This window comes from Tupaia chinensis, unplaced genomic scaffold, assembly GCF_000334495.1.
Source record: "Tupaia chinensis unplaced genomic scaffold, TupChi_1.0 Scaffold000335_1, whole genome shotgun sequence".
Taxonomy (NCBI): domain Eukaryota; kingdom Metazoa; phylum Chordata; class Mammalia; order Scandentia; family Tupaiidae; genus Tupaia; species Tupaia belangeri.
Window position 1 is genome coordinate 2,827,099 of NW_006159829.1, and position 16,738 is coordinate 2,843,836.

A 16,738-nucleotide genomic window follows, 5' to 3' on the forward strand; every position below is an offset into this window, starting at 1 on the left:
GGCATGAGGTTTAAGCCACTGGGTCCGGGATGCGAACCGCAGTCGACTACATGGGAGTCCAGTGACATAGCCATTACGCTAACTGCTGGTCTCCCTTATACATTTGTAATTTAGTATCCTAGTATGAGGAGAGCCAGTCTTCTTTCCTTCCTCCCTTCCTTCCTGCCTGCCTGCCTGCCTGCCTTCCACCCATCTATCCTCCCTTCCATCCATTGTTACAATGGGCTTGTGGAACTTTCATATTTCTCAGTAAATTCTAATTCACTGCTATTCATCTTTAGTTTGGAACTTAATGACTAGATTTGGCCAGTAGAAGTCCTTGAAGCAGGCTCTTGTGTCTTTTGTATGTGTTCTCCATACTTTTGTGAACACTTCTTTACTTTCTCACTCAAGGTATTTTAGGTTCATTTTGTGTTCTCCACATCCTGGCTTGGAATTGACATTTCTCTGAGGAATTCTAGTTCCTTTTGTTGGAAGATGGTATTTGGAAACCAAGATCTGGACATTAAACATACCATTGCTGCTGAGGGTCATTGCTTGTAGGCACTGTGGGAAGTTCATACTGATTTCTCCAACTCCACCCCCAAATTCTGGAGTCCTTTCCATCTTCCTCTGGTTCACACTAACATCCTTCTTGTCCAGCAGTGAGAAACGAGTGACTCCGAGGCCATCAGTGTATCTACTCGTTTCTCAGCCCTTAAATACACAGAGTCGTTTTGGAGTTGCTGCCGTGTATCACAGTAGCAAGCCTTACCCCAGAGTTAGAAGTCAAGGAGTTCATGGTTTTTTTCATCTGATATGTAGACATAAGCCGGATTCTACAAGCAGAAGCCACTCGGGTTTGTTCTCTAATGCTCCCTGCCAGTGGGATTATGTTGTTTATTTTTCCCATCTTTTTAATTTTTTTTTTTTTTTGTTACACAAAACATTACCGTGGTTCCAAAGGTCAGAACTACATAAAGACACACCTAGAGAGCTAGCCCTCCCACGTCGTTTTCACTCCCTTATAGGTCTCCAGTCTCGTTTGTTCTCGGCCTTTCCTCCTTGTCCCCTTTCATTTTTGGGGGAAAAAATAAACAGATAGATATTCTTAGATTTTATTTCTTTCTTCTGCAAAAGGCACAATGTTATGTGTATGTGTGTGTATATATATAGATATACGTATCTCATAGGGCATGTGTGCTCGCCGGAAAGACAGAGAGACAGAAAGCGAGAAATCACTTCCTGGGGGGATGGCCATGCTGCAATCCCTTCTCCTCCATTCTTCTCCCTTCTCCTCCCTTCTTCTCCCTTCTCCTCTCGGGATCTTTGGCACATATGCACACGCGCCCGGCATAGGTTTAAGCCACCGGGTCCTGGACTCGAACCGCTGTTGACTACATAGGAGTCCATCAACATAGCTATTATGCTAACTGCTGGTCCCAGCACAGTGTTATATTAAGTCATTGGGAAAGTCATGACATATTTTTCTATGTTTTTTTTTTTTTTTGTGAAGAAAATGTGTCATGACTTCCCTGATGACTCAGTGTATATTCTTTTGTTCTTGGCTTTTTAATTTTTCAATTGTTTACTAACATGTCTTGGAAACCCGCCCAATATCAACTTAGAGAAATCGTCCTCGTTCTTTTTCCCAGCTACACAGCACCCTACACTGTGTCGTTTCCTGTGTGACCGTCTTCCTGCACACAGGTGCGTGGTGTGCACCTGCTCCATGTTGGACAGGCCGTCGCACCTGGGCCTCCTGTGTGCCCCAGCCAGAGCATGGCGTCTCAGCCCCATGCACCCCACAGTAGGACCTGTGCTTTATTATTCTTTTTAAAGAACTATTTAATTTTATTCATCATTGTTATTATTATTATGATTAAATTTGACCAGAGAGATACAAAGAGAGAGAGGGAAAGTGAGAAAGTAAGCTACCGGGTCTGGGACTTGCACCATAGTTGGCCACGTGGGAGTCTAGTGCCCTAACCACCACACTACCCGCTAGCCCTAGGACCTGTTCTTCTTTTTTTTTTTTCCTGGTAATTATTATTATTTTGTTTTTGCTAAAGGGCATGTGCACTCATCGGAGAGACAGAGAGAGAAAGTGAGATGTCACCCCTGGCGAGGGGATGGCCACGCCGCAATCCCTTCTCCTCCATTCTCCTCTCGGGATCTTGGGCACGCACGCACACGCGCCCGGTGTGAGTTTAAGCCACCGGGTCCAGGATGCAAACTGCGGTCGACTACGTGGGAGTCCAGCGACATAGCCATTACGCTAACTGCTGGTCCCCCACCTGTGCTTTCTTAATGACTTGTCTGCTTACACTTTCTTGTTTGTTTTCTGTTGTACTTTTACTTGTTTTTGTTCTTGGCCTGTTTTATGACCTCATATACTAGGGATGTTCAGCCATTTGTAAATACTTTGTCTTAGGTTTTAGCTTTATTTCGGGGATTTGGGGCTGCAGTTGTATGTAAATGAATGTATCATTTATCTTTTGCACTGAATTTCAATCGCAGTCTTCTATACCCAGGTTCTCGAGGAGTGCACCCAGGTGTTTTGAATCGTTTTCTGGCTGTCTATGCTACATTTGATCCCAGATCCATTTGGAATTGACCTTGTGTCTGATGTGAGGTGCGAGTCTGGTTTTTACCTGTTTGCCAGGGTGTTCTAGCACCATTACTAAAAGGTTCCTCTTTGTCTGAGACCAACGGTTGGCATAATGGCTGTGTCCCTGGACTCCCATATAGTCGACCGTGGTTTGAGTCCCGGACCCTTAAACTCACGCTGGGTGTGTGTGCACCCAAGATCCCGAGAGGAGAATGGAGGAGAAGGGATTGCAGCGTGGCCATCCTCCCTGGCAGGGGTGATTTCTTACTTTCTTTCTCTCTGTCTCTCTCTCTAGCAAGTGCACGTGTCCTATAGCACAAACCTCTCAAAAAAAAAGGAAAAGAAAAGGTTCCTCTTTGTCTCTGTCCTTCCAGGCCTTTTGTCTTAACACTGGAGGCTTGGTCAGACACTTGCCCTAGTGACCCTTTGGGCATAAGGATACCCTCTCTTTTTGGTGCTCCACAGAATACGACTAGCAGTGACTCCTGCCACGTTTTTTTTCTTTTTTTAATTTTCCCAGCAGGCCCTCGTGCTCATTGAAGAGAGAAAAGAGGAGTGAGCAAGCATTCTCAACGGGGACGGTCATGTTGCCGTCCCTTGTCCGCCCTCTCTCCCTCCCGTTGGTTTGGGCATGCACGTACACAAACTGCTGGGTCCAAAACCCAAGCCACGCGGTTGGCCGGGAGAGACCAGTGCCTTCCCCGCCACGCCACGCTATGGCCCAGGGAGAGAACATCCCTTCCTTTTCCAGGGTTGGGGACATCCCTCTAAACTCAGGGCGTGTCCTGCGAGGAGAAGATGAGGAACGCAGGAAGAGTGGAAACCGCCTCTTTCTAATCCCCACTGTCTTTTTTCTTTCCTTTCTCCAAGGGGGAAAAGGAGAAAACTCAACAATGTGAAGATTTGTTAGAAGTAATGAGATAAATCAACTTCCTGTCATTTATTAAACACTAGTTTATGCAGAAGCCCACGTGTGACAAGCAGAAAAGCCTCACTGCGCACCACTGTCCAGCGGTTAGGGCAGAGCCAAGCCCGAGTCTTGTTCTGGGGTCACCGGCTCTGTGACCTTGGGGACTAGTGAGCTCTAGCCCGTCCAGAGTCCAGTCTCCCCAGGTGCGGAAGTGGTGTCTGCCGTGCACACTTCCCTCCAGTCGCGGTGGGTTGTGGGCCCGAGCGTGTGGACGTCCGTGGGTACATAAGCCTATTTCCTCTGAGCGGGAGGAGGGTTCGCCTGCTGTGACCACGCCCTGTGGACTCACTGCCCAGAGGGCGCCTGGTGGCTCTGGGATGGGATGTTCCCTTCTGTAAGAACTGGGGCTTGTGGATTTGAGTCGCTTCTTTAAACAAATACATGTTTTAGATACTATTTTTTGAGAACGTCCTTTTCTGTTTTTATTTATAGATCTTCCCTCTCACGTCTTGTTGTGCTTTTCATAAAATGCACAGGAAACAAAATCTGACACCACCTGCCTCTTCCCAGCTCTCTGAGGGCTCCTTCTGGCCGTACAAGGAGGTTGCTCATTTGCATTTTCCTGGCCGCCCTTTCCTTAAAGTCTCCCTGGTCTTTGGTCCATCGAGCTCCCATTGGCCTGCGCACATGCTTGTCTATTCATTCTCCTGCCTCGTTCCAGACAGGATCTGAGGCAGCTTACAGATCAAGAGAATAAAAATAATCAGGGGAGAACACTTGGCCGAGGTCAGACAACCAGAGTAAGGATGGACTTGCACCGCTGGGGCGGGCTTGGCTGGGCGCAGGTGCGAAGACTGCAGCACACTCCTCGCTGATCCTCCTGGGTCCCTGAGCCTCCTGGAGCCCTGAACCGCCCTGAGCCTTCCCCGAACCCTGAGCCTTCCCCGAACCCTGAGCCTTCCTGAGCTTCCCGCCGCCCTGAACCTTCCCTGGGCCCTGAGCTTCCTTGAACTCTGAGCCTCCCCAGGCCCTGAGCCTTCTTGAGCCCCGAACCTTCCCCGGGCCCTGAGCCTCCTTGAACCCTGAGCCTCCCCAGGCCCTTGAGCCTCCCTGGGCTCTGATCTTCCTGGAACCCTGAGCCTCCCCGGGCCCTGCGCCTCCCGGAGCTCTGAGCCTCCCCAGGCCCTGAGCCTCCCTGGGCCCTGAGCCTTCCTGAGCCCTGAACCTTTCCCGGGCCCTGAGCCTCCTTGAGCCCTGAGCCTCCCCGGGCCCTGAGCCTCCCGGAACCCTGAGCCTCCCTGGGCCCTGAGCCTCCTGGAGCTCTGAGCCTCTCCTGGCCCTGAGCTCCCGGGCCCTGAGCCTCCTTGAGCCCTGAGCCTCCCCGGGCCCTGAGCCTCCCGGAACCCTGAGCCTCCCCGGGCCCTGAGCCTCCTGGAGCTCTGAGCCTCTCCTGGAGCCAGCTCTCGGGAGCAGGGTTGGTGAGAGATGCTGACTGCAGGATAAACAAGTGGCTTAGGGGAAGCCCAGCTTTCCCTGCCACTGAGGCTTAGGGGAATATTTTCTTGAGTGTTCTAAGAAATCGAAGACTATCTCATCCTTTCTTTCCCTCCCGGAGTTCTCTGTGTATTGAGTAGGTGCTTGCATTCAGGAAGTGGAAGTTTTTTCCAGCCTCTTCCCCAAGCAGGGCTGATGATGAGGGAATCGGGGCTTCTGCTTATTGATGGGAGTTGTTGAGCACGAGAAGAAGGCATGCTAGGAGCGCCAGTGTTTATAAGTTCAGAAAATGCACCCGCAGGTCTCGCCCTCGAGGGTCAGGTGGTCCCTGCCCACGTTAAGAGCCTGTCGGGGAGAGAGTGCATTTGATATGCCAGTGTCCTCAAGACAGCTCAGCTGGCTATTGGGAATATGTCGCTGTTGTGTAATGCATGCCATGTTCTTTCTTTTTAAAATAATTTTTAATTTAATTAAATTAATTTATTATTATTCTGTGTGTGTGTGTGTGTGTGTGTGTGTATGAGGGACGCAGGGAGAGAAAGTAAGTCACCAGTTTTGGGCCTCGAACCGTGGTCGGCCGTGGGGAGTACAGTGCTTTAACCCTCACGTCACATGCTGACCCATCCATATTCCATATTCTTCTTCTTTTTTAAAACTCATTGTCATCATTTTTACTTTTTTTTTTGAAGTTGACCAGAGAGAGATAGAGAGACAGAAGGAAAGTGAGAGGGCAAGCTGCCAGGTCTGGGACTCGGTCCGTGGTCAGCCGTGTGCAGTCCATCACCCTAACCACCACGCCACCTGCTGGCCCCAGCCTCCTTATTCTTTAGTAAAGACATTTCAACAGGAAGGAAAGCTTATTCTGAGTTAATGAACATTTAATGCAATGCTTGGGTGGTAGGACTACTACAGGGAGTATCTAAGCCGTGAAGACTTCGAACATGGTTTCATTATTTAAACTTCACTAGGGCATGTTTAAGTTTTATCTTATTCATGCTCCTCTTTAACAAAGAAACAAGACAGAAAAAGCAAAAAGATGATTTCTTTTCTTTCTCTCGGTTTGCAGGTGCCCTCACCACCAATGGCATAAACCCCGACACCAGCAGTGAGATCGGACGTGCTAAGAACTGTCTGAGCCCCGAAGACATAATTGACAAATACAAAGAGGCCATTTCCTGTTACAGCAAGGTGACGGTGTTGTCGTGTGTGTCTCAGAACCGTGCTGTGATGGTGTTGTGTGTGTCCTCGTAACCGTGCTGTGACGGTGTTGTGCATGTCCTCGTAACCGTGCTGTGACGGTGTTGTGCATGTCCTTGTAACCGTGCTGTGACGGTGTTGTGCGTGTCCTCGTAACCGTGCTGTGACGGTGTTGCCGTGTGTGTCTCGTAACCGTGCTATGATGGTGTTGTGCGTGTCCTCGTAACTGTGCTGTGACGGTATCGTCATGCGTGTCCTCGTAACCGTGCTGTGACGGTGTTGCCGTGCGTGTCCTCGTAACCGTGCTGTGACGGTGTTGAAAAAAAAGCAGTGGCCACCTACTGTCACTAGGAGCTTTTTGAAGATAAGCTATCAGCTCTGCTCTTCCTGACTTCTTTTTAACGCTAGCAAAGATCGTTTTTTCACCACTGATGTCCTTGGGATTCCCAAACCCTCCCTCAGTGTATCCCCACCCCAGGTGAGGCCTTTGTTCTTGGCATCTGTGGGAGAGAATCCAGGGACCTGACCTGTCTTCCGCCCAAACAGACCATGGAGGCTTGGGCCAGGCCGGTGCTTGCCTCCCCTTCCACGGTGTGGCCCTGGGCACACTTCCGAACAAACATCTTGCCTTTCTCAACATCGCCCATTTTAATTCTCTCTGTTGTCGCTTGGGAATATAGAGTTCCTGCTCAGAAGCCAGATGACCCACTAAGTCCAAGGACATGTCGATCTGCCGAGAATTTTTTTTTTTAGGAGAGATTTTTGCTATAGGATGCGTGTGCTTGCCGGAGAGAGAGAGACAGACAGAAGCAAGAAATCATACCTCCCCTCCAGGGGGATGGCTACGCTGCAGTCCCCTCTCTTCCAGTCTCCTCTTGGGATTTTGGGCATGCATAGGAAGTTTTAAGCCGCTGGGTCTGGGACTTGAACCGTGGTCGACTTCGTGGGAATCCAGTGACGTAACCATTCCGCTAGCTGCTGGTCCCCGAAAGTGAGATCTTGCTCTATGTTATTTTGCTTCTTGCTTTATTCACTCAGCCATAGTTCCTAGATGCCCGCCCAACTCAGACCGGCCTGAGTCTTTCAAGAGTGAGAAAGGTGTTCTGAAGTAGGACGTGCGAGACTGTCCTCAGCAGCACCGTAAACAGGACAAAGCGCCTGCCTTCAGGGTTCACAGCTTGCTGTACTCCTCTTAATCATTCTCTTGCTAATGGATACTTAATGTTTCTCACTTTTTCGCTATTAGAAAAAAAATGTTTCAGGACCAGCAGTTGGTGTAATGGCTATGTCGCTGGACTCCCATGTAATCGACCGCAGTTCGGGTCCTGGACCTAGTGGCTTAAAGTCACACCAGGCGCGTGTGCATGTATGCGCAAGATCTGGAGATGAGAATGGAGAAGGGATTGCAGCAAGGCATCCCCTCTGGGGGTGATTTCTTGCATTCTGTCTCTCTCTCTCTCTCTGCCTTTCTACAGCAAAAACTTCTCTGAAAATAAAAAAGTTTCACTAAAGGTCCCCCCAACTCCCCCCCCGTTTGTTATAGGGTCAGTGAGCTTGCAGGGGGAGGGAGGGAGAAAAGAGAAAGTGAGAAGTCACCCCAGGAGGTTGGCCATGCCTCTCAGTCCCTTCCCCTTTATCCTTCTCTCTGGGTTTTGTGTGTGCATGCGCAGGCACCTGGCGTGTTTTTCAAGCTGCCAGGTTCAGGACTCAAACCACAGTCAGCCATGTGGGATCCAGCCTCCTTAACCACTGTGCACCTGCTGGCCCTTCCTGAAGGTTCTTGGACATATGTTCTTGTGTTGAATATTCCTATAGACTAGACTTCTAGAAATTTAGTTGTAGGCTGTGACATTTACATTTATCATAGGCTGTTTTCAAAGTTACTCTTCACATTCCATTTCCAGTAGAAAAATGAAGCGGTGTAGAAGTATTTAGCCAGCCCTCTGTTCTTGAGTGTTACTGAGCTTTGCTTTTTCTTCCCACTGCTACAAGCAGTGCTCTTAGAGCTACGTTTTTATGAGCTGATTTTTTTTTTAAAGATACATCTCTAGACATACAGTAGAATCAAGTATATGTATTTTTTTTTTTGAGAGGTTTTTGCTATAGGGTACATGCACTCACCAGAAAGAGAGAGACAGAGAGACAGAAAGTGAGAAATCACTCCCCACCCCCAGGGGATGGCCACGCTGCAGTCCCTTCTCTTCCATTCTCCTCTCGGGATCTTGGGCACGCACACACAAGTGCCCGGTGTGAGTTTAACCCACCGGGTCTGGGACTTAAACAGCACTCGACTATGTGGGAGTCCAGCGACATAGCCATTACGCCAACTGCTGGTCCCAAATCAAGTATATGTGTATTTTTAGAATTGTATATTCATATATTGTGCTCTAAAAAGGTTGTTAACAGTGTCCTGTTTCAGAAACAAATCCTAGCTATTATCCTTTTGAAATATTTGCTGGGCCCAGCAGGTGGCGTGATGGTTAAGGTGCTAGACACTCCCTCATGGCTGACCACGGTTCAAATCCCGGACCTGCTGGCTTGCTTTCTCACTTTCCCTGTCTCTCTCTTTCTCTCTCTCTGTGTTTGTGTCTCACTCTGGTCAAATTAAAATGAATGAATGAATGAATAAATAATTCTTAAGAAAAAAACAAATATTTGTCAAAATGAAGGATTTCCAAAGAGTTTACAGAAATTTATTATGGGGGCCGACTGTGCCACAGTGGTTTAGGAGGCTGGATCCACATGACTGATGTGCGGTTTGAGTCCTGAATCCAGCAGCTTAAAAACGTGGCACATGAACACGTGTGCCCAAAATCCCTGGAAGAGGGAGAGGTGGAAGAATAGGAGTTGGGGTGTGGCCATGCCCCATTGCGGGGTGCTTTCTAACTCTCTTTCTCTCTCTCTCCCTTTCCAGTGAGTGTACATGCCCTCTGGGAAATTAAAAAAAAAGAAGAAAGAAAATGTGTATTATTAAAAAGCTATGCATGGATTTCAAAATTATTTTTTACCAAAATAAACTTGTACTTTAATTTTATTCTCGCAATGTTTTGAAGTCTCTGGTTGACGGGCAGAAGTAATCTCTCACTGTCCCCGCCCGCGAGCACGTGAGCGCGGTTAGGTCCTCGCGTTCCACTCATCAGCGCTGCCCCTGCGGGTACCCGTCTGTGTGGGAGGCCGCATGGGGCCGGGCTTCTCCTGCCGCTTGTGATGCTCTTTGCATGTCATGAATGTCAGCGTCTCGTCTAGCATGGATATTGAAAGTCGTTTTTCTTAATGTTGTATGTTTTTTACTATTTTTAGGATTTTTATTTTGGATATGGTCAGAAATATCTTTTTAATGTGGTAGACCCTCTCTGAAGGGTTTTGCCATCAGTATTATGTTTTGTTTTGTTCATGTTAGACTTTCTTTTCCACGGGGCTTGTGCACTCACTGGAGAGAGACAGAGAGAGGGAAGATGAGAAATCACCCCAGGGGGACAGCCATGCCACAGTCTTCTCTTCTGTTCTCTTTTTGGGATTTTGGGCATGCACACACATATACCTGGCATGTTTTTCAGGCTGCTGGGTCTGGGACTCAAACTATGAAGTTGGCCATATGGGATCCAATGCCTTAACCACCGTGCCATCTACTGGCCTAGTATTATGCTTTTGAAATACCTTCTTGGCAGTAGAAGAAGACTCTGCCCAGGGTTTTGTCTCTAAAATGAGGATGGCAGTGCTTACTATCTCCTAGAGCTGTAGTTGGGGCAAGCCGAGGTCACATGTGCAAAGTTCACATGGATTGCTTATCGTTGGGTTCTTTTTTTTTTTTTTTAGAGGGTTTTGCTATAGGGTGCGTGTGCTCGCCAGACAGACAGAGACAGAGAGATAGAAAGCAAGAAATCACCCCCGGGGGGGGGACCACGCCGCAATCCCGTCTCCTCCATTCTCCTCTCGGGATCTTGGGCACGCATGCACACACGCCCGGCGTGAGTTTAAGCCACTGGGTCTGGGATGCGAACTGCGGTCGACTACATGGGAGTCCAGCGACATAGCCATTACGCTAACTGCTGGTCCCTCGTTGGGTTCTTAATGTTTATATTACGATGTGTGGTTTATTCTGTATGCACTATGACCTACGAATACAATTTTTCCCCAGGCGATTATTTAGTTGACCCACCACAAATAATTGAGTCCTATTTTTTCTCTTTGAGTTACAGAATTACCTATACACATATACTTGACGTATTTCTGAGCTTCTTATATTTTTCCATAAATCTATTTTTTCTTACTCTAGCACACTGATAGTTTTTAAAAAGAATTATTTTTCATTTTATTTATCATTATTATTGTTTTGTAACTTGCTGCAGGGCATGCATGAGAGAAAGAGCGAGCGAGTGGGTGAGCCGCCAGGTCTGGGACTCCAACTATGGTTGGCCATGTGGCCAGCGTCTTAACCATGTCACCTGTTGACTCCAACACCTTGATATTTTATGTATTATAGTTTATTTAGTCTCTAATAGTGTTTTTTTTTAAATTTTTTAAAAATTTGCCTTAGCGTGCACGCACTCACTAGAGAGAGACAGAGAGCGCAAGCGGGAAATGCTCCCCGTGGACGATGGTTATGGTTTAGTCCCTTCTCCATTTCTTCCTCGTTTGCCAGGATTTTGTGTACACACACATTGCCTTGCATTTCTTTTTTAAGGTTTTTACCATAGGACATGTGTGCTTGCTGGAGAGAGAGAGAGAGACAGTGAGAGGGAAGGTGAGAAATCAACCCTAGAGGGATGGCCACACTGCAGTCCCTTCTCCTCCATTCTCCTCCTAGGATTTTGGGTATGCATGCACACGTGCCTGGCATGATTTTCCAGCCTCCAGGTCCAGGACTCTAGCTGTGATCGGCCATGCGGGAGTCCAGTTCCTTAACCACTGTACCACCTGCTGGCCTCACCTCACCCTGTGTATTGTTTACGCTCCTGGGTCTGAGACTCACATGTGCACTTGGCCTTGTGAGATCCTGAGCCTTAACTACCATGTCACTGGCTGGCCCAAGTCTTCTTAAGAAAATTCTTTCCTCCCACCCTGAAGTCTCTGTGTTTCGTCAGACATGTCGTGAGTGCATCGTACCATCTGCCTAAATTTTTTTTCTTAGGGCGTGTGTGCTTGCTGGAGGAGAGAGAGATAGAGACGGTGAGAAGGAGAGAGAGAACTCACCCCCCAGGGCGATAGCCATGGCATAATCCCTTCTCCTCCAGTCCCCTCCTGGGAATCTTGGGCATGCATGCTCATGTACTTGCGTGAGTTCAAGCCACTGGGTCTGGGACTTACGGTGGTTGGCCATGTGGGAGTCCAGCAACATAACTGCCACGCCATCTGCTGGCTCTCAAATTGCTATTAAGTGGATCATCTATGATAAGTTGTACCGTGTCACTGGTTATGTGCATATACAGGTGTGGAAACGGGAAAAATGACGTACCCTTTCTTGTCCCACCTTATGCCTGATTTTAGCAAGAGAGCTGGCCTGCTGTAGTTTTGCTCCTTGGTGACTGGTGGGAGTCCAGACTGCACAGGTGCACAGTGGTGACCGCTGGGTGTGCAGACTGCCCGGGTGCACAGTGGACCACTGGAGAGTCCAGCAACATAACTGCCACGCCATCTGCTGGCTCTCAAATTGCTATTAAGTGGATCATCTATGATAAGTTGTACCGTGTCACTGGTTATGTGCATATACAGGTGTGGAAACGGGAAAAATGACGTACCCTTTCTTGTCCCACCTTATGCCTGATTTTAGCAAGAGAGCTGGCCTGCTGTAGTTTTGCTCCTTGGTGACTGGTGAATGCACAGACTGCACAGGTGCACAGTGGTGACCGCTGGGTGTGCAGACTGCCCGGGTGCACAGTGGACTGCACAGGTGCACAGTGGTGACCATTGTGTGCATGGTGGTGATCATTGGGTGTGGAGACTGCACGGGTGCACAGTGGACCACACAGGTGCACAGTAATGACTGTTGGGTGAATAGTGGTGACCTTTACCGTTGGGTGTGTGGTCTGCACATGTGCACAGTGGTGCCTATTGGTTGTGTGATCTGCATGAGTGCACGGTGGTGACTGTTGGGTGTGTGGTCCGCACGGGTGCACAGTGGTGCCTATTGGGTGTGTGGTCTGCTTGAGTGCATGGTGGTGACCATTGAGTGTGTGGTCCACACAGGTGCACGGTGGTGACTGTTGGGTGTGTGGTCCGCACGGGTGCACGGTGGTGACTGTTGGGTGGGTAGACTGCATGAGTGCATGGTGGTGACCATTGGGTGCACAGTGGACCCTCAGATGCACAGTGGTGACTGGTGGGTGTGCACACCGCATAAATGCACAGCTGGGAGTGTAGGGCATGATGGGTCTCAGGGAGGGCTGTGGTTAGATATGTTGGCTTTCCCAAGTTGCAAAGCCTCAGTGACAGGGCGGGGGGGTGTGGTCCTCAGTGACAGGGCGTGGCTGTGTGGGCCTCAGTGACAGGGCGTGGCTGTGTGGGCCTCAGTGACAGGGCGTGGCTGTGTGGGCCTCAGTGACAGGGCGTGGCTGTGTGGGCCTCAGTGACAGGGCGTGGCTGTGTGGGCCTCAGTGACAGGGCGTGGCTGTGTGGGCCTCAGTGACAGGGCGTGGCTGTGTGGGCCTCAGTGACAGGGCGTGGCTGTGTGGGCCTCAGTGACAGGGCGTGGCTGTGTGGGCCTCAGTGACAGGGCGTGGCTGTGTGGGCCTCAGTGACAGGGCGTGGCTGTGTGGGCCTCAGTGACAGGGCGTGGCTGTGTGGGCCTCAGTGACAGGGCGTGGCTGTGTGGGCCTCAGTGACAGGGCGTGGCTGTGTGGGCCTCAGTGACAGGGCGTGGCTGTGTGGGCCTCAGTGACAGGGCGTGGCTGTGTGGGCCTCAGTGACAGGGCGTGGCTGTGTGGGCCTCAGTGACAGGGCGTGGCTGTGTGGGCCTCAGTGACAGGGCGTGGCTGTGTGGGCCTCAGTGACAGGGCGTGGCTGTGTGGGCCTCAGTGACAGGGCGTGGCTGTGTGGGCCTCAGTGACAGGGCGTGGCTGTGTGGGCCTCAGTGACAGGGCGTGGCTGTGTGGGCCTCAGTGACAGGGCGTGGCTGTGTGGTCCTTGGCAGCTTTGGGCTCTCTCAGGTACCAGTACCCTTGTGCTTAACCTCTATTAACCTTTTCTGCAATTGTAAGTTCTATTTATTTATTTTAAGAGATGTTATTTGGGACCAGCAGGTGGCATGATGGTTAGGGTGCTGGACTCCTACATGGCCAACTGCATTTTGAGTCCTGGACCTGGTGGCTTGCTTTCTCATTTTCCCTCTCCCTCTATGGTCACATTAAAAAATTAAAAAAAAAAAAAAAAGAAAAAGAAAAAGAAAGTTATTTAAAAATCACTCTGGCTTGGGATAATTAGAAAAATGAAATCAGAAAGGGCTTGGGGCAGACAAGAAAGCAGGCAGGCAGAGGACGATTCTGCAGGGGGCGGCTTGAGAGGGAGTGGGAGCGGCTTCAGGGAGCGAGGGAGCCCGGCCCGGCCCCTCCCCGAGTGCTGCGGCTTGAGCCAGAGCCATGGAGATCTCGGGGCTGAGCTGCCCACCGGCCAGCCTCACCTGGGCAGAGGCTTAGACCTGGGGTGAGCTTTGAGAACTGCTCAGCCACCCGCTGAGAGCCACAGCACTGAAGAGAAGTCCAGCAGAGCCTTGTGTCCCTGATGTCCTCAGTGGGTCTTTGTCTCAGCTGTCAGGACAGAGCCTGAGACGAGGAAGAAACTCTGAGACCAGAACCATGTCAGGTTTAGGTAGGACACACACACCCATCCAGGGGGTGGGACTTTTTGCACCACAGTGGAAAGAATTTCCAGCCACTGCGTGAAAGCAGGTGGCAGGTGACAGTCTACAGTGTGTTACGGAGCAGGGGATGATGAGCGGAAGTGAAGAGCAAAGCGTCCCTTGGTGACATTTGGAATCTGTTAGCTCTCAAGTTTCTATGGCTGTGTTATCTTAATGACTGCAGACACATGACACATTCCTGCGACATTCACAGGTTCACTTTGTCCCAGGAAAGGGAGGCTTCCTTAAAAACACCCCCCATTGCGGCCAGCAAGTGGTGTGGTTGTTAAGGCACTGGACTCCCACTTGTCTGATTGTGGCTTGAGTCCTGGACCTGGTGCTTGAAAATCACTCTGGGCATGTGTGCGTGCATGCCCCAAATCCCGAGAGGAGAGCGGCGGAGATGGGATTGCAGCATGGCCATCCATCCTGGGGGTGATTTCTCACTTTCCCTCTCTCTGTCTCTGTCTGTGTCTCTTGTCTGGTGAGTGCACACACCCTATGGTGAAAACCTAAAAGAAATAAAGAAACAAACAAACAAAACGCCCTCCTCGCTTGGTGTGGGCCGGGTCAGGAGCCGTGTGCCTGGGAAACGGTGTTGCAGGGTTGTGGAGAGTCTGTGGCGCCTGCGTAAGTGACGGGTGTGTGTTCCGGCATCTCTCACTGACGCCCTTCTTTCCCCCCGCAGTACAAGAACGCTGGCGTGATCGAGCTCGAAGCCTGTGTCAAAGCCGTGCGTGTCCTCGCCATTCAGAAGCGCAGCATGGAGGCTTCAGAGTTTCTCCAGAATGCGGTGTACATTAACCTTCGCCAGGTGAGTGAGCGTGTGCGCCTGGGGGAGGGCGAGTCTGTGCAGGCCTCGAGGAGTGCACCTCCTGACTCCGCTCCGTGGGCCAGGACGCTATGGCACGGGAAGAGCTGCGGGGACACCTGCGTCTCGGTGCCCGGTTGATGTCGGTTAGGGTGATACTTGTGGTTTGACCTCTGTGTTCTGTGGAGAGGTGGCTTTGTCTCTTCCCTGCTTTGCCGCCTTGAGCGGGCGTCCAGCCCTGCCCTGTGTTGTCACGTGGGCGGAGCTTGCTGCCGTGACCGTCTTTGTGGTGGGGTGTGTGAAACAGCTGTGCACGTGCTTCGTGGAGCCCCTGTGCACAGGGGACCGGCAGTAGTTAAACCTGAGTCTGGACGGGCTTTAATCCAGCTGTTAGGACATGTCGGTGTAGGTTGACAGGACAAATCCCAGATTGATAGCTGCAGAAGAATGTCAGACTTTCGGCTGGTCTGACCAGGATCTTCGCAGATGTGGAAGCGGAGTCCCCAGAGGTGAGCAGCTCGCGTGGGACTCAGGCCAGGCTGAGCTCCCACCGCAAGGGCACTACTGGGGTGGGAGGAGACGGAGCAGGTGGGGCCTGACCTCACTGAGCTGTCAGCGTCGGGGAGACACCCACCCCGACGCTGGGGTAAGCGAGAAAAGGCAGGAGGCTCAGGTGCCCAGGGAGCAGCCCCAGGAGAGTCAGCCTGGCTTGGTGAAGTAGCACGTGGGGCCGGGGCCGTGTCTAAGACCAGCGAGGTTGAAGCTGGGTCTCGAAGAGTGAGCAGGAGACAGCCAGGTGGAGAGGACGCAGGGAAGAACATTCTAGGAAGGGGCCTCCTCGCCCGAGTGATGTGAAACAGAGGAAACCACAACGGGCTGAGCACGGAGACGCGGACGGGGACGGGGACGGGGACAGGACGGGACGGGAGCACCCTGAGCCGGAGGCCTCTCTCGGTCAGGCGAAGAATTTGGAGTTTATTCTGAGAGTGGTGGATTTCCCCCCTTTCTCGTGTGCCTGAGAGAAAGAGAGAAAGCTGCCTCAGCAGGGTCTCGTCACACCGCCACCCTCCCCCGAGGCCCCAGCTCCTCAGGGTCCTGAATGCTCCCCTGCACCCCGCTGTGTTTCAGGCCAGCCCAGGACCTAAGCCGCAGTCGCCACGCGGCTTCCCTGGATTGCAGGGCACTGTGCTACTCACACCGCAGCGGCCAGGCCTGAGAGCAGTGGGTTTAAAAGAACGGCCCTGTGAGCAGCGAAGGACGTTGGGTTTGTGTGGGTTGGGGGCGTGGCGGGGAGTCCAGGTGAGCGCTGTTGGCGGACCCCAGGGGCTGGGCTGCTGTGGACAGGCTTCGGTGGGACAGGACCGGTGTTAGTGACTGCCCGTGTGAGAGAGTGGCAGAGTGGCGGAGCGGTGGCTGGGGTTTGCCTGCTCTCTGGGGCTCAGTGGCCAGGCCGGGCTCTGAGTAGGGCAAGTGGCAGTGGGGGTTGGGGTGGGATGAGAGGTGCAGTTCTGGGGCCGGCAGGGGTGTACCTGGGTCTGGGCTCAGGTGGGTCGGAGGGAGGGCAACTTGAAATCCTTTTTCGTTTTCAAGGCATAAAGAGGTACAGCTAATGATAATGTGCTCACACCTCTATCATTCACCAATGGTAAACAATTGCAGGAACGCTTAATTTTTTTGATAGGAAAATGCCTTACGGAGAGACACCGTGGCGGCATTAACCCCCGTCTCCGCCTTGGCCAGCACCTCTCCTCCCACGTCTTGATGCCCTGTATGTTTATAGCCAGAGTCTGCAGAAGAGAAACTGCCGAGCGCGCGGTGTCTGGGTACAGACTGCCGGGGTTCGCACCTGCCTTCCCACTGTCCGTGCCCCCACTGCCCTCCCCGCCCCGCAGCCCATCACTG

At 51.3% G+C, this 16,738-nt stretch overlaps 1 protein-coding gene across 5 annotated transcripts in view; it reads left to right on the forward strand.

Annotated features, from left to right (window-relative positions):
- Positions 1 to 16,738, forward strand: part of TRAPPC9 (trafficking protein particle complex subunit 9) — a 635,544-nt gene that overhangs the window by 80,122 nt on the left and 538,684 nt on the right. For all 5 annotated transcript variants that reach the window (XM_006152123.3, XM_006152122.3, XM_006152126.3 and 2 more), the window contains 2 exons: positions 6,061 to 6,182; positions 14,714 to 14,839. In XM_006152123.3, the coding sequence (XP_006152185.1) occupies positions 6,061 to 6,182; positions 14,714 to 14,839 (248 nt within the window). The remainder of the gene's footprint in view (positions 1 to 6,060; positions 6,183 to 14,713; positions 14,840 to 16,738) is intronic.